Source organism: Olea europaea, chromosome 9 (assembly GCF_002742605.1).
Source record: "Olea europaea var. sylvestris chromosome 9, O_europaea_v1, whole genome shotgun sequence".
In the NCBI taxonomy this organism is placed as follows: Eukaryota; Viridiplantae; Streptophyta; class Magnoliopsida; order Lamiales; family Oleaceae; genus Olea; species Olea europaea.
Window position 1 is genome coordinate 8,654,443 of NC_036245.1, and position 22,119 is coordinate 8,676,561.

The 22,119-nt window shown below is 31.2% G+C and overlaps 2 protein-coding genes across 2 annotated transcripts; both read left to right on the top strand.

The window, feature by feature from the left end:
- The first annotated feature begins 13,341 nt into the window (after positions 1 to 13,341).
- LOC111399572 lies at positions 13,342 to 16,964 on the top strand. The gene is made up of 7 exons (XM_023026964.1): positions 13,342 to 13,394; positions 13,469 to 13,502; positions 13,590 to 13,644; positions 16,169 to 16,309; positions 16,409 to 16,449; positions 16,605 to 16,705; positions 16,784 to 16,964. The coding sequence occupies exons 3-7, from the start codon at positions 13,594 to 13,596 to the stop codon at positions 16,822 to 16,824; spliced, it is 375 nt and encodes a 124-aa protein (XP_022882732.1). The 5' UTR covers positions 13,342 to 13,394; positions 13,469 to 13,502; positions 13,590 to 13,593; the 3' UTR covers positions 16,825 to 16,964.
- Positions 16,965 to 19,509: 2,545 nt separating this feature from the next.
- Positions 19,510 to 21,726, top strand: LOC111399569 (probable U3 small nucleolar RNA-associated protein 11). The gene is made up of 6 exons (XM_023026962.1): positions 19,510 to 19,616; positions 20,016 to 20,105; positions 20,191 to 20,282; positions 20,374 to 20,428; positions 21,127 to 21,333; positions 21,476 to 21,726. Exons 2-6 carry the CDS (start codon positions 20,025 to 20,027, stop codon positions 21,563 to 21,565), a joined length of 525 nt encoding a protein of 174 aa, XP_022882730.1. The 5' UTR covers positions 19,510 to 19,616; positions 20,016 to 20,024; the 3' UTR covers positions 21,566 to 21,726.
- Positions 21,727 to 22,119: the final 393 nt, after the last annotated feature.

Sequence of the window (22,119 nt, forward strand, 5' to 3'; positions counted from 1 at the left end):
AGAAACCGATGCCTAGACGCCGATCAAAAGCCAAGAAATTGGAGAATTTCTGAAAAGTTTTTTGAAACCATTGTGGACAATTTATTTTTCAAATAAACCATGCTTATTCTCGAATTTGTTCAAAAATGCATGCATAAAATGATGGTATATGATCCTCGTATGCATAAAAAGTGAATTGTGACTTGTCTTGGTGGCGGAGATCGTCCAAAATGGTGATCTCCACCATTTTTTCAGCCGCCTGCGATAAAGCAGGCGGCAACGACGTCACTGTCTAGACTGGCCCAGCGTGCCCAGACTCTGGGCCTATGGGCCCAGGGGTTTTTTAAAATTTTTTAAATATTGAATTTAATTGTTTTTAAATATTTCATGAATTATGTAAATTGTTTATTTAAGTAAAATAATTAATTGTTTTTTATTTCATTGTATTTAAAATACAAATAATTTAAATAATGAAATAAGCAATTTAAATAAATATAATAAACAATTGAGGCCTTGTTTGAACTTTGAACCACATTTTTTCAAAAATAATATATTCTTCAATAGTGATTTGACATCATCTCAACCACACATTCTTCAATAAAATAATATTACACGCAAATTCAAAACTTTTCCTAATTTCTTAACCATACATTTCTCATCAATACACTATTCAAAAATACATTTTCATTCCAATAATGTGGCTGAAACAAGGGCTAAATATTCAATAAACAATTAAAATAAATAAGAAATTAATATAAATAATTAAATGAAGTAAATAAATATGAAATAAATAATTAAATAGAGTAATTAAATAATAAATAAAGTAATTAAATATTAAATAAATAATATAAATAACTATCCTGGATAGGACTCCCAACTTGGTAGATAATGTCGTAAGTTTGGATGAGGTGATAATTATGCCGGAGAGGGCAATGAAAGTGACACCCTGTAAGGAACATGTTATTGATGTGCTAGAGCAGATGATTAGCAAGAAGACTAGATTGCCGTCACAATACATTTTTTTCGTACACGATCGAAGCAAAGAAGAGAACATCTGTCGATGGTACGTTACCCAATCTCTTCCGTGAAATCGACCCTGGGCGATGTGGAGTATTCGCATTGAAGTACTTTGAATTTTTAGCATCGGACGTGGTGTAGGACAGATAAACCAAACACACATTAAAATGTAAGCATTTTTTTTTTGAAATGTAAGCGTTCTTTTATGTACATTGTGATCCTTAGTCGTAATAATTTAAAATGTAAGCATTTTTTTAAAAATGTTTGTAATACTTTAGTTTTTATGTAATTGTTTAATAAATGACTAATTATTCTTAATTACATATATAATACACTAGAAATAAAGAAAATAGTAGATATTACATATCCGTCAAATCAATTTTCATGCAATCAATAACACATTATAAATAGGAAAAATTGAGGAAATCAGTAACATACTATAAATAGAGAGTATATACGATTTAAATAGATATTACACATTCGTTGGATAGAGAGCAATATACTATAATCGAGAACTTCCCACTCGACTTCATTTGGTAGAGGAAATATAGTTTCGCCATTTTTGAATAATGTTCGATATCTTGAAAATGTGACCGTACCCAATATTCGACTCCCATCTCTGTTAGATATTCTCATGTACCGTGTACTTTATGTTCTAATTAAATATTAAATAAATATTATACATAATTAATTAATGAAATATTTAAAGAATAAATTAAATTAAATATTAGTTTTCTATTCGAATAAGTGATTAAATAAATAAATAATTAAATAAAGTAATGAAATATTAAATAAACAATATATATAGCCAATTAAGATAATTAATTAATGAAATATTTAAAAAAGAAATTAAATTAAATATTAATTTTTTTTTATCTCAGTAAGTCTTTAAAATAAATAATTAAATAAAGTAATTATGATTACGTCTGCAAATTAGAAGACCGTGTACTCGGCTCAGCCTGTGAACTCCCATCAATTTCATGTCTCTATTTGATTACGATCCTGTAAACAAATTTTGTGTGTAAACCATAGGCCAATACCAATAAACTTAATTTACTTTCTATGATTATTTCAATAGATTGATTGTAATTTGTATTGCTAAATTGATATTTTTTTCTAAAAGTGAAACTGTAAAAGTTTTAAGTTAATAAAATTAATGTTTTAATTAATAAATTTAATGTCAACATTGTACATTTAATTTCTTTTGTAATTACGAAATAAAAGTTTCTGTATACTGTTCATTTAAGTAAATAATAAATATTTAAATTAATTAATGAAATAAATAATTATAAATTAAATATATAATATACACACCCAATTGAAATAATTAATCCAATTATTAAATAAAAAATGAAATCAAATATTAAATAAACAATTAAATAATATTTAATTATTAGTTGAATGTCTAGAATTTCAAACCATCAATTAAAATGTAACATAAAACGTTAAATGCAACAACCTGTACAAAATAGTAAATATTAAACAACTGACAGAATGTGAAAGTGTTAAATAAAAATTAAATTTTATTACAAATCCGTTGCATTGTTATGTAGAGGAATCTGATTTGTACAAAATCTTCTAGTATCACTGTTGCGCTGCATCCACCATACTTACAAGGTTGGAAAAATTCTCCATTAGATGGTATTCTAGACGTATGTCTACGTCCAGAAGTACGTTGTCCGACTTTTGGTGGCAACAAATTATTCAGATGGAGAATGTGGTCGAAAACTTCCCACTTGGCTTCGTTTGATACAGGAAATATTGTTTCGACATATGCTGCTCTCCAATAATCAGTCATGTAATTAACATTGCATAAGGTGTGCGATGAAAATTCTCTATGCATGGCCACTGCCACTACATGTCTACATAGAAAAGTCTCCAATTGAACGTATCTATACGTGCACGTCTAATCATTCAAGTCTATCATGTATTCGAAATTACGTGCATGTCTCACGGAGAAGCGAAACTGATCCAATGGTTCTACACATAGCTTTCTCACCACTTCTAGAGTTTTGAAGAGTTTATCTTCCACACGTACCTTTCTCGCCACACATATATTTTAATTTGTTAATGTGTATTATTTACTTAATATTTAATTAGTTATTTAATTTATTTATTTCAAACACTTATTTTAATTGTTTATTTCATATTTAATTTCATTTTTAAAATATTTCGTTAATTATTTTAATTTTTTATATTATTTATTCACTCTATTCAATTATTTATTTTAATTACTTATTTTAATTGTTCATTTAATATTTAATTTAATGTTTTAGTTATATATTTCATTAATTATTTTAATTTGTTAATGTATATTATTTACTTCATATTTAATTTATTTATTTCAAATATTTATTTTAATTTTTTAATATTTCATTTAATTGTTTATTGGATTTTTAAATAATTTTTTGAATTGTTTATGTGTATTATTTGATTAATATTTATTTATTTATTTATTTAATTCATTTCAACTAATTATTTATTATTTCAATTGATTATTTTAATTGCTTAATTAAAATTTATTTAATTACACATTATTTAAAAAAAAATCATCCGAGCCGGCTCGAAACCATTTGGGCTAGCCGTTATCGTGCCCGTCTGCTTTATTTGACGATTTTACTGAGGACAATGAATTTTTCTCAAATAATATACATGCAAATGAATTTATTTCTCGTTTCTACTTAAAAAAGTATAAATCCTTTTAATATGTAGAAAATTTTCAATTTATCTCGAAATAAGATTTAAATATTCGAACAATATACTAATTTAACTAAAACGAAATTAAAATAAGGGTTTCGATTTTTTTTTAATCTAACTAAAACGAAATTTTTTTTATCTGTGTTGGAGAACTAGTTTGGTTTTGAAATTCAAGTGGGGAGTACTTGGATTTATTTATAACTTAAGAAGGGTATTATTGTCTTTTGAACAATAACATGTTTTTGTAGTTACAAAACATAATAATGGTGAAAAAGTCACGTATATTTCAAAGGGCCATTGTGGTGAATGTAAAAAAAAAATTGGTCAATATGGAAAATGGTTAATTTGACTAGGCCAAACTAAAAAGTACCCCTTTTTCGAGTTAAATGTTTGAGTGGCCATTGGACTTTTCACCATGTCACGGCTTATTTATTGAACTTTATGAAGCATCCCATTGGTCACTGAACTTTGATCTGTCCAACTCCACTCATCGGATGTAATTCGTTAGTAGACTTACTTACATGGCCAACGGAAAAATGATGTGAAAAGTTAAATGTCTTCAAATGTGAAGTCAGGTTCAAACTCAACTCCAAGTCAGCCAAAACAAACACACATCTTCCTCCAATGAAATAGAAACTTCAATTGAAAACCAATTTGTCTCCGTGAATAGAAATTAGATTTCCCCAAAATCAATTGCCAAACCCGTTTGATTATAAAGATGGAATTTGGGTGGAAAGAAAACGAATTTTAGGAAATTAAATTGCCTATAAATTATTTTACTGGGAATTATCAATTATTGTGTTTGATTGGTATAAATTGTCACATAGAAAATGTTGAAATAAAATGATTGGCATAATTTGGCTTTGTTTTTCATGAAGATTGTCAATTTAAAGAAAATATATTTTTTACAATTAGGAATAGAATTTGTTTCCAATGTTAAAAAAAAAAAACAGAGGGCTCTGAGTTAGAGAAGGAGAAATCAGAGGAAGTTGTTGATGAAATGCCCGGAATCCCCATTGTTCCGATCGATATAGGCTGTATCGGTCTAATCTTTCCTCCAATTTTTTTTTTTTTGGTTTTTTGTTTAGCGCAGTGATATGGCCTGAATTTGAAAGCTTTGAAGATGATGACATGGAAATATTTCGTTATCGTTGGAAAGGGATATGCCAAGAAGCTAGGAATTTAATCAGTGAAAGCGAAGACGCCATTACACAGCGGCGTAGACACCTAGAGGCTAGAGCATCGTTATTAGAGACATAGACAGAGGAGAATGAAGGGGGGGGGGGAGAGAGAGAGAGTAGGAAAAATGATTAGGGTTTGGAAATGAAACAGTAATAAACATTTGTAAGGCTTAATTAATATTTATTAATTATAATTATTAAAATCTAATTACCCTTGATACAAAATAACCCCCTTATTTATAAAAATTAGTCTTTAAAAGTAGGTTTATAGGTAATTTTCCCAATAAATAAGTCATCAAGGGCTGTGCATTTCATGTCCACCAAACAAGTGTTTTCATGTCCACGATTCAAGTCAAGGCCCGAGGTGAAATTCATAAATTGGGCCCCCGGCGAAATCAACGTAAATGCAAAATTCAACAATGTATTATGCGACCTATTGTTAACTTAAAACTAACATTAGAACAACAATCATGTAAGCCGACAGCATCTTGTTAAGGGGGTTTTCTGATTTAGTGTTGTGAGAATCTTTGTACAAGGAGACTTGTTAAATAATGAAGAATGGGAGCTGTTAACTTGCCGTGTCTGGGTTAGAGAGGGTTGGTGTCTTGGCCACGTGGGATAGGAACAAAAGCAGTTACTCTTCGTTCACTCTCTTTAATTGAGTAGTAAAAGAATAATGATTGATCTAAAATTTATTTGACACTGATTGAGATATCCCTGTAATATAACATTTTTCCATGTTGTCTTGAAACAACCATTGGTCAACCAATGCCAACTGCTTTATGCCTCAATTGTCCCATACACTCGTCATGTCGTTTTTTTAGGATTTTGGATATAGTTTGAAGGGTTTAAGTTCGAATCCTAAAGAATTATGCTATTTAACAGTGTAGAAGATTATTGGTTCAATTGAATACCAGGATTGATGACATATTTAATATAATCTATAATATGTTGATAGCTAGATTGATATTCAACAATACTGGTGCTAGATAATAATTTTTAATCTTGAAAATCAAAACGAAGGGTTAGGTTATAATTTTAAAGAAAAGGGATAGGATAAAAAAAAAAAAAAATTAAATTCTGTTGACATCTATGTAGTGTACATTGTATGAGCCCCGTTGACAGAGCACGTCACTTCTTATATGCTCACAGCTCACCCCATGCCCAAACCTTACTCCTGTTGGGTTATGACAATTTATAGATGACTTCGTTTGGTTTTTCGATAATTTAGTAGTTGATCAATGACTTAGTAGCACACTTACACCCTTTTTGGTTGAAGTAAAAGTTGTAAAAATTTCAAATCAAAATCAACAATTATTTTTATCACAATTCGGGGGTCACAACTTTTTATCACGCATTTTATTAACTTTTTACCAAAATTTACTAAAAACTTGATTTTAATATGCACCAAACAAGGACTCAATATTTTGGCCTCTGTCAATTACCAAAAGTCGGCATCTTGAATGGTCAATCGTTAAAAAGGAAATTCTCATACACAAGGCAAATCTATATGTAAATTATTTAGATATTATACTTAATATTGACCTTTCATTTTTCTCTACCATTTTGCGAGAACAAATTTTATAAAAAAAAATGTTTTATTTTGGAGAATATATATTTAAAAGAAGGAATTTTTTTATTTTTGAATTAATGGAGAAATTTATTTTATTAAAGAAGGTGTGGTTTAAAAATTAATAACATGTAGATATTCTATGCAAGAAATAAAACAAAGTAACTTACACACAATAGCTTTTATGATATATTGGTGCATGAAATTGTAACATTTAATAACAAAAATTCGGGTTGTTACATTTGATAATTGTATGCATAATTAGGATTTGCATTTCTTGGTTCAGAATTTCATGCAAGTTTAGAGAAACAAAGAAGTGGTGGTTCTATGGTTATCTAAATTGTAACAATTATTAACAAAATCATTCATGTTGTTGTTATGATTTGCTTCTTCTTTCGTTTTATTAATACTTATATTGTTGTGAAGACAAATGTATGGATCTTTTACCCAAAGCTTGATTAGAGTATCGGTTGTGAACTATCAAGATTGCATTCCAATTTCACTAATGCCTTGCAAAAATTGGTTTAAAAAAAAAAAAAAAACTTTATTTGCTCTAATACAATATTGAACTACTTGATATGACATGTTAACAAGTCATTGGCTCAAGTCAGAGGAAAATGATATTGATCTAACAAATGATAGTTGAGCATCGATTGTGAATGGATCGAATATTTATTATTATTATTATTTTTATAAAAATTAAAATATTCTGACATATTTGATATAAAAAATTGGGAGATTTGGTTCTAAGTCTAGAACCAAGAAACAAACCAAACTCGATTTTTATTTTGGTTTGAGAGATTTCAGTTTCAATTCAGGAGGTTCCTTCTGATTGAAATGCCCACCCCTATATAGAGCAGTTTGAAAAACATTTTGAACAGTTAGAAAAAAACTCAAACCTAAACTAAACCATTTTGAACAGTTTGAAAAAAACTCAAATCTAAACCTAACAGTTTGGTCCGATTTTAAACCGCCGATTTTGCCATATATTTTTTTGGCCGTCTTTTTTATGTCATTAATTCATTGAAGTCAATATATATTTATATCTTACTAGCAATAAATCTAAACCAAACTAAGCCCATGTTTGAACCAAAATTTTGAGACAAAAAAATTAAAATTTGGACCGTTATCCCATAAGTTCAGCCGCCTTTGTTAACTTGCTATTTCATGTGTGAGACCCAGTATCCTCTCCAACGATCAATTTTCTCATTATGATGATATGGAAAATATAACTCAAACAGAGCTAAATATATCTACTATAAATTTAAATACCAACTAAATCAAAGTGAAATCACAATAAATTAAAATATTTTTTTTCCAATTTTTGTTCACAATTTTTTATGCTAATGACGATACAATAACATTACAATACAAGCCTAATAAACTGGATATAAGGCTAAAAAATATAATGATGTCCAACAAGATCTCGTGATCATCATATCTGAAAAAATGATACCGATCAAACAAAGAAAATAACCAACCACAATAATAAAGCAATTATTTATAATATCTAAACATAACAATGACACAAGTTTACGTTTGAATGATGTTACGAAACACATTTAATTTCAAATTCGTACCTTAATTTGCTCCAAAAAAATTATTGATTTGAAACTTTGTTCGTATCAAATATTATCACTGAAGGTCTAAGATCTCTTTGTCTCCGATTTGATATAATGGATTTTAATTTAACTTTGAAGAGACGTGAAAAATTTGAAAAAGAAGTATGTGGTGTCAGTAGCTCAAGACTGTGTTGGATGTCGGTTAGAGTTCATTTAAATTCTAAAGAGGAAAATGAATTTTGATAGATTATGTTAATCTTGAGATTATTAGATATAAATTATGATTATTGGATAATAATAATATATATGTATTAGAAAATTAGAAATTGACAAGAATACCCACAAATGACGAAACTATTGAATTTTAAATATTTGGATGAATTTTAAAAAAAATTCATTTTTTCATTTTTTTTTAATTTTATATATTTTTTCGCTGGTCCGTTTTGGTTTTAAACCGTAATTAAAATTTTCAAACCTAAACCAAAATATTTTGACCGGTTTAGTTTGGGTCAAAACCGTTTCGTTGACTAGGTCCGCGTGGCACCAAACCGACGGTTTCTAAAATGCAATTTTGGTTCAATTGTTCGATTTTGCGATTTTTGCTTACAGCCCTACTCTTAAGAATTGGAATTCCCCAAAAACAAGGAAAATGGGCGCCGGACGCTTGAGGGGAGAAAATGGAAAAGAAATTCCATGAAAAAAAATTGCCATCAAACATCGCAAAAATGAGAAACCGGAATTCATTTTCCATTTTCCATGGAAATCATGGCCAGTCGAATTAATCAATGTCGCCATAAAATTTCAACCGTCATCTTCTCTGGCAGTGATTTCATTTGAATCGTTAGTACATTTCGACGTCGGGCCAAAAAATTTAAAATTTCAACCATCATCTTCTCCGACAGCATTTGATGAAGGGGAATCTGCTCTAGTTTTACTCTGTGGTCAATAGCTAGGCTGCTTGCTCTAATTATGATGGCGTGTCAGGGGATTTCTTTTCTTAAACATTGAAAGCCGTAATTAAGTAATTCTAGATGTTATTTTATCTATTTTTAAGATTGATAGCCGTCAATTAATATTTTTATCATGTATTTGATCTAAGTTTGCGATCTCATTATCTTTATTGTTGTTGTTTTTCCCCTTAATGTGATGCTTTTAAGTTCTTGGGATTTTTTGTTAGTCAGATTTTGTTAAAATCTTGGGAGTTTTTGAATATTTTGTTAAAACATACTGAAAATGTTTCTAGTGTCAAACTTCCTACATTTGATTACTTCATTGACGGTGAGATGAAGAATGTCTTGACTGGATTAGCAAGAGGTGGCCAACAGATACAGGCATGCGGTGCTGCCTATGTGAAATCCATTGAATTACTTGTCGAGCTTGCTACGCTGTAGACATCATTTTTAGCCCTTGATGACGCAATTTAGACCACAAATTTTGTAGGGTCAACGCCCTGGAGTGTTGTGAAGCCTCGATTGTAGAATACAATTAGTTACATCAAAAGAGAGGATTTCTTCAAGCTGAAGGAGATACAATGTTACAAAATGAGAGGGCTTGAGAGACAAACATTTAGCTGCCATGGCATTTGTAGAGCTCTATGATAACCTATATTTATTTATGAGCGGAGCCTTTACCCTGCTGTTGTGAGAATACCATTTCGCTGACGAAAAGTTTATAATAGTTATTAGTGTAATTGAGCCATCATACTTTCATTCATTGTATAAAAATCTTATTCATTGTATGTTGAATATCAAAAGAATAAATTTTACTAGCAATTAAGCTACTTATACAATGAAATGCTCCAAAAATGACTAACTGCAGATTACACCATGGTCATTTGTAACTAATAGTTGTTCTACAGATGCACTCGGGGTAATGGAGTTGAGAGACAAACCCAATCCTCCGTCCACGTACTAGATGGCTTTATGAAGCATGAAAGATATGTGCTATGAATCGTTGCAACATCTAAAATTCTCTTATCTTATAAATCATACTTGATTCCACAGCAAAGCTTTAATGAGATGCATTTGTTCCCTCATATGCAATACAGAATGAAACCTGAAGAGTAGAAGAAACATCTCTTGCAAGTGGATAGTAGAAGAAACCCGAAGAGTCTGTTCGAAGCTATGACCTACTTTAGGAAACATCTCCTGCAATAAAATAAAGATAACTATAAATTAGTATGCTTGAGTGAATTAATGTTACATATATTCACTTCAGCAACAACACGTTACAGTTTAATGCAAACCAGGCATAAATAAACAAGGTATTTGCCAATTTTAATGTTTAAAAAACAAATGCTTATTGTAGAAAACAATCTCGGGGCTTGATATGGGATCGATCCTATTCGTTAAAAATCTCAAATAAAGATAACTAACCTGATAGATGAATAATTCACACACATATACACACCTACATAGAGAGAGAGGGGCGAGGACACACACACACACACTGATATTAATTAACATCTATCAATCTTAAAAAAATAGATAAAAATAACATCTTGAATTAAGAACTTTCAATTTTTAAGAAAAGAATTTCCCAGATATGCCATCATAATTAGAGCAGGTAAAACCAGAGCAAGCAGCCTAGCCAAGTACACATGGACCTGCAGGTCACCCACCTCATTAAATGCTACCGGAGAAGAAGACGGTTGAAATTTTACGTTTTTTGGCCCGACGTTGTTGAAATGCACAAATGGTTCAAACGAAATCAATGTTAGAGATGATGATGGTTGGAATTTTTGGGCAACATATATTGATTTGCTTAAGGGTTTGACGATCGATTTTGGGAGAATATGATTTCTGTGCATAGAGACGAATTGGTTTTTTATTTCATTGGAGGAAGAGGTGTGTTTGTTTTGACTGACTTGGAGCTGAGTTAGAACTTGGCATCACATTTGGAGACATTTAACTTGCCACATCATTTTTCCATCCACCACGTAATCAAACATATTCCATCCAATAAGTGATGGAGTTGGACGAATTAAAGTTCAATGGGCAATGGGACGCTTCATAAAGTTCGATGAGTAAACTGTGACATGATGAAAAGTTCAGTGGCCACTCAAACATTTAACTCCCCTTTCTCCGAGTCTCACAGCTCCGGGTATGAATTTAGCTCAACTCTCCTCAGATAAAATTTGCATATATGCTTATATTATATATGTGCAATTATAGAGATAGAGACAGACACAGACACAGATTATAATGTGTTTGCGTGTAGTTTTGAGGCAATTATAGACACTGGGAGAGAATTCTGATTGGTCAATAGAAATCGATTTCAATGCTATTTTGTATTTCTATATCAGCCAGTAATTATTCCGTTTGTCTTGTCAGAACGTTGTTAATTTTTCTTTTTTATCTTTATTCAGGATTTGAGAGCTTAATTACGAATCTCATACGGCTGTTTACTTGTTCATATTATAACTGGTATTTTTGTTTTTGATGTATTATCTGTAGGGTATAGAAAAAACCATTCTTATCGTTCCTGCTAAAAAAAGAGGATAGAAAATGGTGGGGCCGTATAAGATGAAGGGCCAAAAGCGAAAGAAGAAAGAGAAGAAGAATCTGAACAATTAGATGACAATGATATGCCTGAGTCACCAAAAAAACCGAAAACAGAGGGCTCTAAGTTAGAGAAGGAGAAATCAGAAGAAGTTGTTGATGAAATGCCCGGAATCCCCATTGTTCCGGTCGATGCAGGGAAAAAGCCTGGGGTTATTATTCTCGAGAGGGTGTCCCTGGAAATTGGGAAAGTTGGAAAGGTCGGTATAGATGGTGGGGGTATGGAGTTATGATTTGCTTTTTCTTTCCTTTTATTAATACTTATATTGTTGTGAAGACAAATGTATGGATCTTTTACTCAAAGCTTGATTAGAGTATCAGTTGTCAACTATCAAGATTGCATTCCAATTTCACTCATGCCTTGCAAAAATTGGTTTCAAAAAAAAAAAAAAAACTTTATTTGCTCTAATACAATATTGAACTACTTGACATGACATGTTAACAAGTCATTGGCTCAAGTAAGAGGAAAATGATATTGATCTTACAAATGATAGTTGAGCATCGATTGTGAATGGATCGAATATTTATTATTATTATTTTTTTTTATAAAAATTAAAATATTCTAACAGATTTGATATAAAAAATTGGGAGATTTGGTTATAAGCCTAGAACCAAGAAACAAACTAAACTCGATTTTGATTTTGGTTTGAGAGATTTCGGTTTCAATTCAGGAGGTTCCTTCTGATTAAAATGCCCACCCCTATATAGAATGTGTCTTTTTTCAAAATTCATTCTTCCAAATTGCAATTGAGGCTTTGTTTGATTTTCAATTTTTTCAATCATGCATTCTTTCGATAAAATAATTTTGCACGTAAATTCAAAATTATTTAAACCTTTTTAACTACACTCTTTTTTTTTTTTAAATAGTTTTTAACAAAATCCAATCCGAAAAAATCTACACCAAGCAAAGATTGAATGTTTAATACCTTTTTGTTTGGAATAAAGGACCGTTTGGCAAGACGTGAAATTTCTCTTATCGAAACGAAAGGTGCGTCGAAGAAAAACATCTTCTTAATATTGAATTGTGTACAGAAAATTATACAGTATAATAAATAAAATCTTAATTAATTTTATGTTTAGTATTTTACGTATGCTCGTATAAGTCCAATAGGTTATATCCCAACAATTTTAGAATTTTGAATTGTAAATCTCATTTTTATAAGAATGAGAATGAAAAATATAGTCGTTGCGGGATCCACACAAGAGAGAGGAAGTCAAATATGATGATTTTATGTGATGAATAACGATAATATTTTTGTGGCCAAAAAATAAAAAACAAACATGGCCTTAATTAAATAGATGCGAAATGCTATCATTTTTACTGTGTTTGCCGCCAAAAGGATATAATGCTCTGTATTAACTAATTTCGAATGATTTTCTGCCACGTATACCATCATGCATATTAAGCGTGACTCAAATATTTCCCAGCGTAGCACATTATTATAGGAAAAGTCCTCTAACTTTCAAATGAGTTGCATTTTGATCATAAATCTACAAATAGAACCATTATATTCTTTACCGTTCAATTTTATTGCACAGGAAAACTTCAACTAAAAAAATAACACTCAACTGGAAAATCTTTGAAAATAATAATTTTCAAATGAAGTACAACTAAAAAAGAACATAAAAATATAGAAAAATTGATCAAACAATTACTTTTTGACTTTTTGGATTAAAAAGGTTACAAAATGAAAATATAGATACCAGATGTGAAAAAGTCTGAGGGTTAAAATTGGAAATTTCATTCATCTTCTACGTTCTTGCACGCTGTTGTTATTTACGTGCTCAGAGAAATCACTGCACCATTTGCACTCCGAAGCGAAGCGAGGTTTGTCCGATTAAACTTTGATTCTTAGTTTTTTATTTCATTGTTTCCACACACTAATCAACTTTTAATTTCAGGAAAAACGAAGTTTTCTGGAGTTTCCGAGAGGAGGTAATATGAAGATTTGTCCGATTAAACTTTGATTCTTGTTTATTTATTTTTGATGATCTTTTGATCGATCTGTGTATATTGTCTCAGGACAATGCCGGATGCAGTGAGTGACGTTCATAAGAAACTACAAGCTTATAAAAAGGTTTGCCTATTACTTATATCATGATTTTCTAATTATTTTTCATTTATTAGTGAGTTTTTAGTTTCTATAGTTCTACATTCTTCTACTTTTAGTTCGTTTGTTAAGATGATAGCTGGAGATTCTTCGTTTGTATTGCTATTTATATATACATCCAGTGTAATACGTTCAAGTTGAATAATAATTTTCCTGAACTCAATAGCAAGAAATCAAAAGTTTGAAACATAATGCATGATATCCTGTTTTAAATAACGTGTGTGTTTCAGTAAATAAACAATAGAAGATGCAATACATATTGTTCAATGAGGTTAAAGTTACCAATGGCTACAAGCCAAGATTTGATCATGTTTCTTGTATTTTGCATTTACTTCCTCAATCTTCAACCTGATTTGATCATGAAGTTTTCTTTTATTGCTCCAGCCGTGTTTCTTCCTTTCAAATTACTCTTGCCAAGTTGTGGTATTGGTGCTAAATCAAGGAAATGAGTAGGTTGTTTACCATAAACTATCCCAAAAGGACTTTTACCCGTACTTCTGTTCTTTGAATAGTTATAAGCAAATTCTCCTCGCGCAATGATAGATTCCCATTGTTTTGGATTTTCACAAACGAAGCATAGCAATAGATTTTCCAAGCTCCTCTGTTTGGGGATGATGGGAACTAGGACATTCCCTAGCTTTGTTGACATGCCCTCCAAAAATGTGACAAAAATTTAGAACCTCGATCGGAAGTGATGTTCTTGGGTACTCCATCTTGATCTAAGCGGACACCTTCCTTGAAATAGAGATTTGCGATATGAGTTGCATCTGATGATCTTTTGCAGCAAATAAAATGTGCCATTTTAGAAAATCAATCAACTACCACAAATATTGAGTCCATTCCCCTTTGTTTTCTTGGTAGTCCCAAAACAAAATCCATACTTACGTCCTCCCATGGTGCTGTTGATACAGATAATGGGGTGTAAAATCCAGTATTCTGAGTTTTCCCTTTGGATTCTTGGCAAATACCACACCTGTCAACCATTTTGTACACATCACGCCTCATTCTTGGCCAAAAATATATCTGCTCAAGCATTGCATAGGTTTTGCTGCACCCAAAATGTCTGCCTAATCCTCCACCGTGCTTCTCTAGGATAAGCTTTTCTTTTAATGAAGAATCAGGGATGCATAGCCGTTCTCCTGCGAAAAGAAATCCATCATGTAACACATATTCTCCTTGCTGCCCATTAATACAATCTTTCCAAATTGAACTAAAGAAAGGGTCGATGGGATACAAGTCCTTGAGAGAATCAAATCCAACCGTAACTGTAGACATGCTTGCTAGCAACATGGTTCTTCGGCTGTGTGCATCAGCCACCTTATTACTAATGCCAGATTTGTGCTTCTAAACAAATGAAAATCGTTGGAGAGATGAAGCCCACCTTGCATGTCTTCTATTTATCTTTAGTTGGCTGTTGATATACTTCAAGGCGTCATGATCCGAGAATAGAATGAACTCTCTTTGTATCAAATAGTGCTGCCAATGTCTTAAACCTTGAACAATCGCATAAAACTCTTGATCATAAGTGCTATAACGTCATCTCGTGTCATTTAACTTCTCGCTGCAAAATGCAATAGGTCTGTTTTCTTGGCTAAGAACAGCCCCGATCCCGATTCCAAATGCATCACACTCTACTTCAAAGATTTTATCAAAATTTGGAAGTGCAAGAACAGGTGTTGTACAGATCTTGTCTTTGACCAGTTTAAAACTTTCACCCCCCCTGTTTCGTCCATTCGAGCTTCCCTTTCTTCATACAATCTGTTACGGCAATTATGGTGCTGAAAATTTTTATAAACCTCCGGTAAAATGTTGCTAACCCGTGGAAGCTTCACAGGTCACTTACTGTAGTTGGTGCTGGCCAAGAGATTTAGATGGAAAAAATGCCTTTTAATTTAAGTACTACTTTATTAGCTTACCAGAAATAGTAATGGTAAGCTGAGTTCTTTATTAGTTTATGAAATAACATGTGCCAACAATATATATTATTGTATTTTCTTATCTTTTCCTTGCCTAGAAACACTTTGGCTGATAAAATTTTCCAGATTTTCAATTTTTACCACATATTCGACTGTTTGAATTAAATTTGAAGCTCAATGATTGGTTCATATATGTTCTAGGATGAATATCCTTTCTTTTAGATATCATATTTTTTGCTTGTTTTAATATTGAAAGTTGCTATTTATGCCCTTATTTGAGCCCCATTTTAGAGAGAATGTATTTTGGAATAGTAGATTAATGGAGAATGTGTGACTAAAAATTAAGGAACAAGTTTTTGATTTGTGTGTAATATTATTCTACTGGAGAAGGAGAATGTGTGGTTGGAAATGAATTTTGAAAAAATAGAAGAAAGGGACTCAAACAAGTGCTATATAGTTGATAAGGGACATTGTGGGAATGAATGATTAGTTAAAATGGTAAAATGGAATGTTTCCTAAAAACTGAAGACAATTTCTCGTGGGATTCATTCTACTTTAAATCTTTTCTTGTGCAGAAAATTGAAAAGACGCGTGCCAAAAAGGAGAAAGTAGTTTCCAAGAAGGAGAAACTAGTTTCCAAGGAGAAGAAATTAATGGCAAAGGAGGAAAAACTAACTGTCAAGCTGAAAAAATTGTCAAAGCTAAAGGAATCAAAGGTTGAATCTACATTTGATTATAACCTTTCTAATTTTATTTTAAACCATTATTTTTAAGTTAATCTATTAATTATCTTTATGTCCGTACAAAAACACAAGGGAAAGGAAGCTCTTCGGGACCCGATGGCTCGGAAAAGGAAGTGAGATAACAAATTAACATAAATAAATTGATTTGTTAATATTTCATTTGCATGTGACATAATTCATTGCGTTGTATACAATTGAAGGAAGGTGAATTATAGCCATCAACTTATTTTGTCTATCGAATGTTTAACCATTTTTGGTTAATGTGAAGGAAGAGAAAGAGAACTGAACAAAATCTGAAGGAGAGTGAGGCCAAAGTGAAAGAATTGGAGTTGGAATATAGGAAATTGGCTTTTCCGGGAGAAAATGCTGGTAATGTTTAGCTTAATGCATTTTTATTTGATTATTAAACGTATCATTTTATTGATTTGCATACTTTTTCCTTGATAGAAGTAGGAGGAAATGCCCAACTGGGCGAGGATTGTTCTTAATACCATAGGTTGGTTTGTTTTCTATTGGAGACAGCAAAGGATAGATGTGAAAAGTAGGAGGGAGACTTTAGATTTACTATATTTCGTATGATGTCGTTAAAATTTCTAAGAAACAATTCAAAATCATGGATTTTCTGTTAGTTGTCTATATTGACTATTAGTATGCATATCCAACTAAAAACCGGATCCGAGCATGTTTGCCCATATGGAATACTTGAATTCTATCACCATCACTTGGAGAAACTAGCATTTAGTGGCTATGCTAACATGACTTCAAAAAAGTTTGCATGTGAATATTCTAAGTTTTTAGCGAAAATTAAAAATCAAATATTTATGTGCTATTGGGATTTGTGCATCGTTAATTGGCACGTGCAAGGTTGCAATTGTCTCAATTGTGCCCTTTTGCCATTTCCTCCACTAGTGCCGACTTTTCCACCCTTTACCTACACCATTTGCAGCAGCTCTCCATAAATAATGGAGTCCCATATCACTGCCAAACATGACTTTCCAGTCGTAGCCTGAATAAAATCCTGTAGCAGCTCCATCATAATTTCCAGCCAACTTTTTATTGCCCAAAGTTCGTAAGAAATTAGTTACCTCCTTCTTCTTCTCCTTCATTTTTTTTTTTTTTTTGGTTGGTATTCAAGCCGATATTCATGAAATAGCTTCCATCGTTGATTTTGACATAGAGAAACACACATTACAACCCCGCGGCATCTCAGGTTATTTAAGGTAATTTATTCTACAAAATGCAGATTAAATTACAAAATTGAATTGTTTGTGATTAAAATTAGTTTTTTTTTTTTTTTTTTTATGTTTTTGAGTTTGTGAAAAATTAGGGATGTTGATATGAATGTAAAATATTATTACGTTAATTGTTTCAGTTCTTATAATTTCCTCAAACTGATTTTTAATCACATATTTTTAGAATAAAATATTTTGCACATAAATCCAAAAATTTGCAATTACAAAACTTATTTTGATTAAATTCAATTGGTTATGATTTGTACTTTTTGAGTTCATGAAATATTCGAGATATTGAGATAAATGTATTAAAATTACTATTGAAATATTTTATTGGATGTATATAGCACTACTTTTTGTCACTTAATATTTATTAATTTTATTATTAGGCCATGTTTGATAGGCCATGATTTTCGTGAAAAATGGAAAATGAATTCCACTTTTCCATTTTTGCCATGTTTGATGGCAAATTTTTTTTTCCATGAAATTTGTTTTCTTGGTTTTCTTGCCACATAGACATTCTCTTGGTTTTCAAGGTTTCTAGGCTATCTGCTGATTTTATTTTATTTTTTTTGGCAATGAAAACAAAATTCTATCTCTAGTTGTAAACTTTTTTCTTTAATTGATAATTTTCATGTAAAACAAAGTCAAACGAACACCAAAGATAGATGATTTTCTTGAAATTTTTTGGCAATGAAAACAAATTTTATCTCCGATACCAATAAATTTTATCTCTTTAATCGATAAGTTTTATGTAAAACAAAATCAAACGAATAAAAAAAAACACTTTTATTTCAATCTTTTTCACGTGAAAAATTATATCAATCAAACACAATAATTAACAATTCTCAGTAAAGAAATTTCTAGGCAATTTATTTTCCTGAAATTCGTTTTTTCACCCAAATTTCATCTTTACAATTAAACGTACTCTCATTTCAGAAACAAGTTAATTGTTTTGAATGCTTACTGAATTTAGGTCTATATTTTTGATTGGCCACTGAAATTTAAAATATCGAGTTTTCATCATTAAACTTGGGTCCATGACTTATATTGCTCATTAAAGTTTAAAATATCGAGTTTTGATCATTGAATTTTAAAAAATATTGTATGTTATTCACTGTAAACTCGACATTTTCCAAAGTTTAACATTTATGCAAGTGAGTAAGGGTGGAATTCTTTTAACATAGAAGTTGCATTGAACAAGATATGCGATTTAGATTCCTACCACTAGGGCTTGGTATAAACCAACCCAAACCACTCAAATTGACTAACCCAAAACAAATCGATTGGTTTGGGTCGATTTTTTAAGTTCAATTGAGTTTGGTTGGATTGGTTTTGGGTCTCGGGTTATGAATTAAAACAAAATCCAACCCAACCCGATGATTTTAAACATTAATATCTATGATGAAAAAATAATTTAAATAGACAAAATAATAAAAATAAGAGTATGACATATAATTTATAAACGTCAATTTTCTTCACATAGATGACATATAATTTATAAACGTCAATTTTCTTCATAGATCGATTCACATGAACATTATGTACAAATGTAATGTTATTTGACGATAAAATAAAAATTAAGGACATGATTATGAAATGAAATGAATGAATTTCAAAAAATTGTAAAAAAGAAAATTCTTCATAAATTTTAAATTTATTTATACATTATTTTTAGAAAGAATTCTTCGTATATATTTGTTTAAAAAACAGAGGTTTTCTAGTAATTTTCAACTTTTAAAAATTATCCAAATTTAACAAATAAATCGGATCCAACTTTAAGTGGACCGAAACCCAAACCTACTAACCCAATGAATTTAAATCAATAATTGAATTAGATTGAGTTGATTTTCGATCAAATCGATCATATTGGGTTGAAAAAAAACCTACTCGACCCTACTCCAGCCCAACCCTGCCTACCACTACCCGGAACCAACTATCCGACAATCTTATATAAGACGCAAAACTCTCAAGAAACGCAGCCGCTGGTCCAATTGCTCCTCATCACAATCCAGTCTTCTGCTTCTCCATTCTTTAACTGAAATAAGGTAAAGATATATATATATTGTTTCCTTTTCTTCTCGAGAGTGCCATTAAAATTCATAGATTAGTTAATAGCCTTCTGTTTCACATATTTGAATCATAATACAAAAACCCTAAATTGGTGAATTTGGTAACAGCCTTGGTACCCCTCATAACCAACCTAACATCCGTCTGAATTTTGTGTAATTTTTTTCCTTCCTTTCTGCCCTGGGACCGAACGTTTTGGTTTTAACGAAACAACCATCAATATCTATTTTTATTTATTCTATTGAGCATGTAACTTTGTTTTGCTAATTGCGAGGGGAATTCTGTGGAATTCTAGAATTTTTCTTTTACAGTTTGCAACAACTCCTTGACAAGATCCTTTATTTATGCTTGATTTTTAATGTGAAACTTTGTCACAGATTATAGCAATGTCGTCTCTAAGGAAACATATTCACAAGGATTATATCAGGCGCACACAAGCCTATAATAAGAAGAAGCAGGCTTTACAGGTAACTTTTTGAATTCTGTATTCAAATCTGGGCTTAAAATCCTCTTTCTAGTTTGTATTTGTTGTAAGTCACAATGTCCCTGCAGAAACTTAAACGAAAGGCAGCATTGAGGAACCCAGATGAGTTTTATTTAAAGAGGATCAAAACGAAAAAATTTGGTGTATTCTACAAGCTAAAGTGAGATAACAAATTCGCTAATTGATATTTCCTTATCTATTTCTTAAAAGAAAAAAATTATTCGCATTTAATTGGACCTCACTTGTTGTAGGAGACGGGCAAATAAGTACCCGGAAGATGATCTGGAATCTATTTTGCTGAAAAAGGTTTGATTTGTTTAGACTTTTATTTACTTTAATCATCACCCATTCTACTTAAGTCCGATTCTGGTATTAGTCTTGAAACGGGTACTATTTATTTTCGGTGAACTCAACTCATGATCATGTGATGCTTCCATAATGTACAAAATTATTAACTTGTCAAGGCTAACACCTCCATTGTTACATTTTCCTCTCATCTTAATTGTTCTATTACGGACCTGAAAGTAAAAGAAAACTTGCAAACCTAGAAACTTTCATCACCAATCTTTTAATCTAGGTGTGTAAAATATTCTCCAGTTGCACCTAATTCGTTTAATCTCGAAAATTTGCAATCTTGACCCTATAGCTTGAGTTATGTAAACTCGATTGCAACATCTATAGTTTTGTTGTCGCAGAATTTGGATGTTTGCAGTGATAATATCATTCTTAAGTTTGTCTCATGGTGCAATTGGTGTGTTGTGTTGGCGGATTAGGTGCAATTTCCTTCCTTTGAGCTATCATAATAGGATTTTTATCTACCTCCACCACCAATATTATCCTCCGGAGGCTCAATTTAATATCTTGAATTCTAGGATGCTATTGATACAGTTTAATTTGGTGCTGGAACTATGGGGATGAGTGATAATTTGAAGTGGTAAAATGGACTGCATTCTGTAAACTTAAGACATTTTAAGAGATTCATTATACTTTGTTGTGTGACACAGGAAATTAAAGAAGTAGATGTGGAACTGGAAGAGGTAAATCGGCAGCTGAACGAGGTAAATATGGAGCGGAAAGAGGTAAATCTGGAGCTGAAAGAGATAAATCAGGAGCTGGAAGAGGTAAATCTGGAGTTGGAAGAGGTAAATGCCGATATTGAAATCATGACAAGGGAAGCAAAAGAATCGAGGAAATTATTATATGATATGCAGGTACGGTTCCAGCGCCCTGTATAGTTAGATGGAACTTGAACTTTTCAACCTGTACTTGATAGTAGTTCAGCTTTAAATTGTGCATAAAACATTTTTTCCAGGAAAAAAAAGGAAATTTTACATTAATGTTACGTGTTTGCAGAAATGCAAGGAAAATGCAACGGTTGAGGACCCAAATCAATTTATCGATGATGGAGTCCTGACGGAAACTCAAGAGATAGGTGGCTCCTAGACAGTAGGAGCATCTAATAATTTTGTAGTAATACTAATATTTTGTGTTGATTTGAACTATTATTTATCTTTATATCTTTGTGTTTCTATGGTGCTCTAAACTTTTATTCGTCTTGTTAGTCCTGCAGAAAACTCTTTGGTTTTACAGTTTGATTCTTTCCAGTGTAAATATGTTAGAAAACATGCATAAATTGAAGCCTGTCCTGAAAATTTGTAGGCCCTAGGCTATAAATTATCACGAATCCTCTATACATAATTTTTTTTACAAGCATATTGACATTAGACATGTCCAAATAAAATAGTTTCTCATGATAAGAAATATTATACCTTTTGTACTCATCATTTGATTTGTATGAGAACCAATTTTTCGTTTTCAAGAAGTAGAATACAAAGATTTTTTTGAAAATCAGTGAGGTATGAGGATGGTGCCTACTATTTATTATAAAAAATATTTTATATTATAAAATATAAATTCAAAAGCAGCAATAAATTGAAGGACATTATTGGTAGGTAGGCCCCTACTTTATTTGTACTATCACGAAATATCTAATGTAA

What these genes read in the sequence shown, in the direction of transcription:
- LOC111399569 (XM_023026962.1), top strand. Translation starts at nt 20,025, where the DNA reads ATGTCGTCTCTAAGGAAACATATTCACAAGGATTATATCAGGCGCACA. An exon ending in GGTGTATTCTACAAGCTAAA is followed by an intron (nt 20,283 to 20,373) that starts GTGAGATAACAA and finishes CACTTGTTGTAG; the next exon opens with GAGACGGGCAAATAAGTACC. An exon ending in AATTATTATATGATATGCAG is followed by an intron (nt 21,334 to 21,475) that starts GTACGGTTCCAG and finishes ACGTGTTTGCAG; the next exon opens with AAATGCAAGGAAAATGCAAC.
- LOC111399572 (XM_023026964.1), top strand. Translation starts at nt 13,594, where the DNA reads ATGCCGGATGCAGTGAGTGACGTTCATAAGAAACTACAAGCTTATAAA. An exon ending in CAAAGCTAAAGGAATCAAAG is followed by an intron (nt 16,310 to 16,408) that starts GTTGAATCTACA and finishes CAAAAACACAAG; the next exon opens with GGAAAGGAAGCTCTTCGGGA. An exon ending in TTTTCCGGGAGAAAATGCTG is followed by an intron (nt 16,706 to 16,783) that starts GTAATGTTTAGC and finishes TTTCCTTGATAG; the next exon opens with AAGTAGGAGGAAATGCCCAA.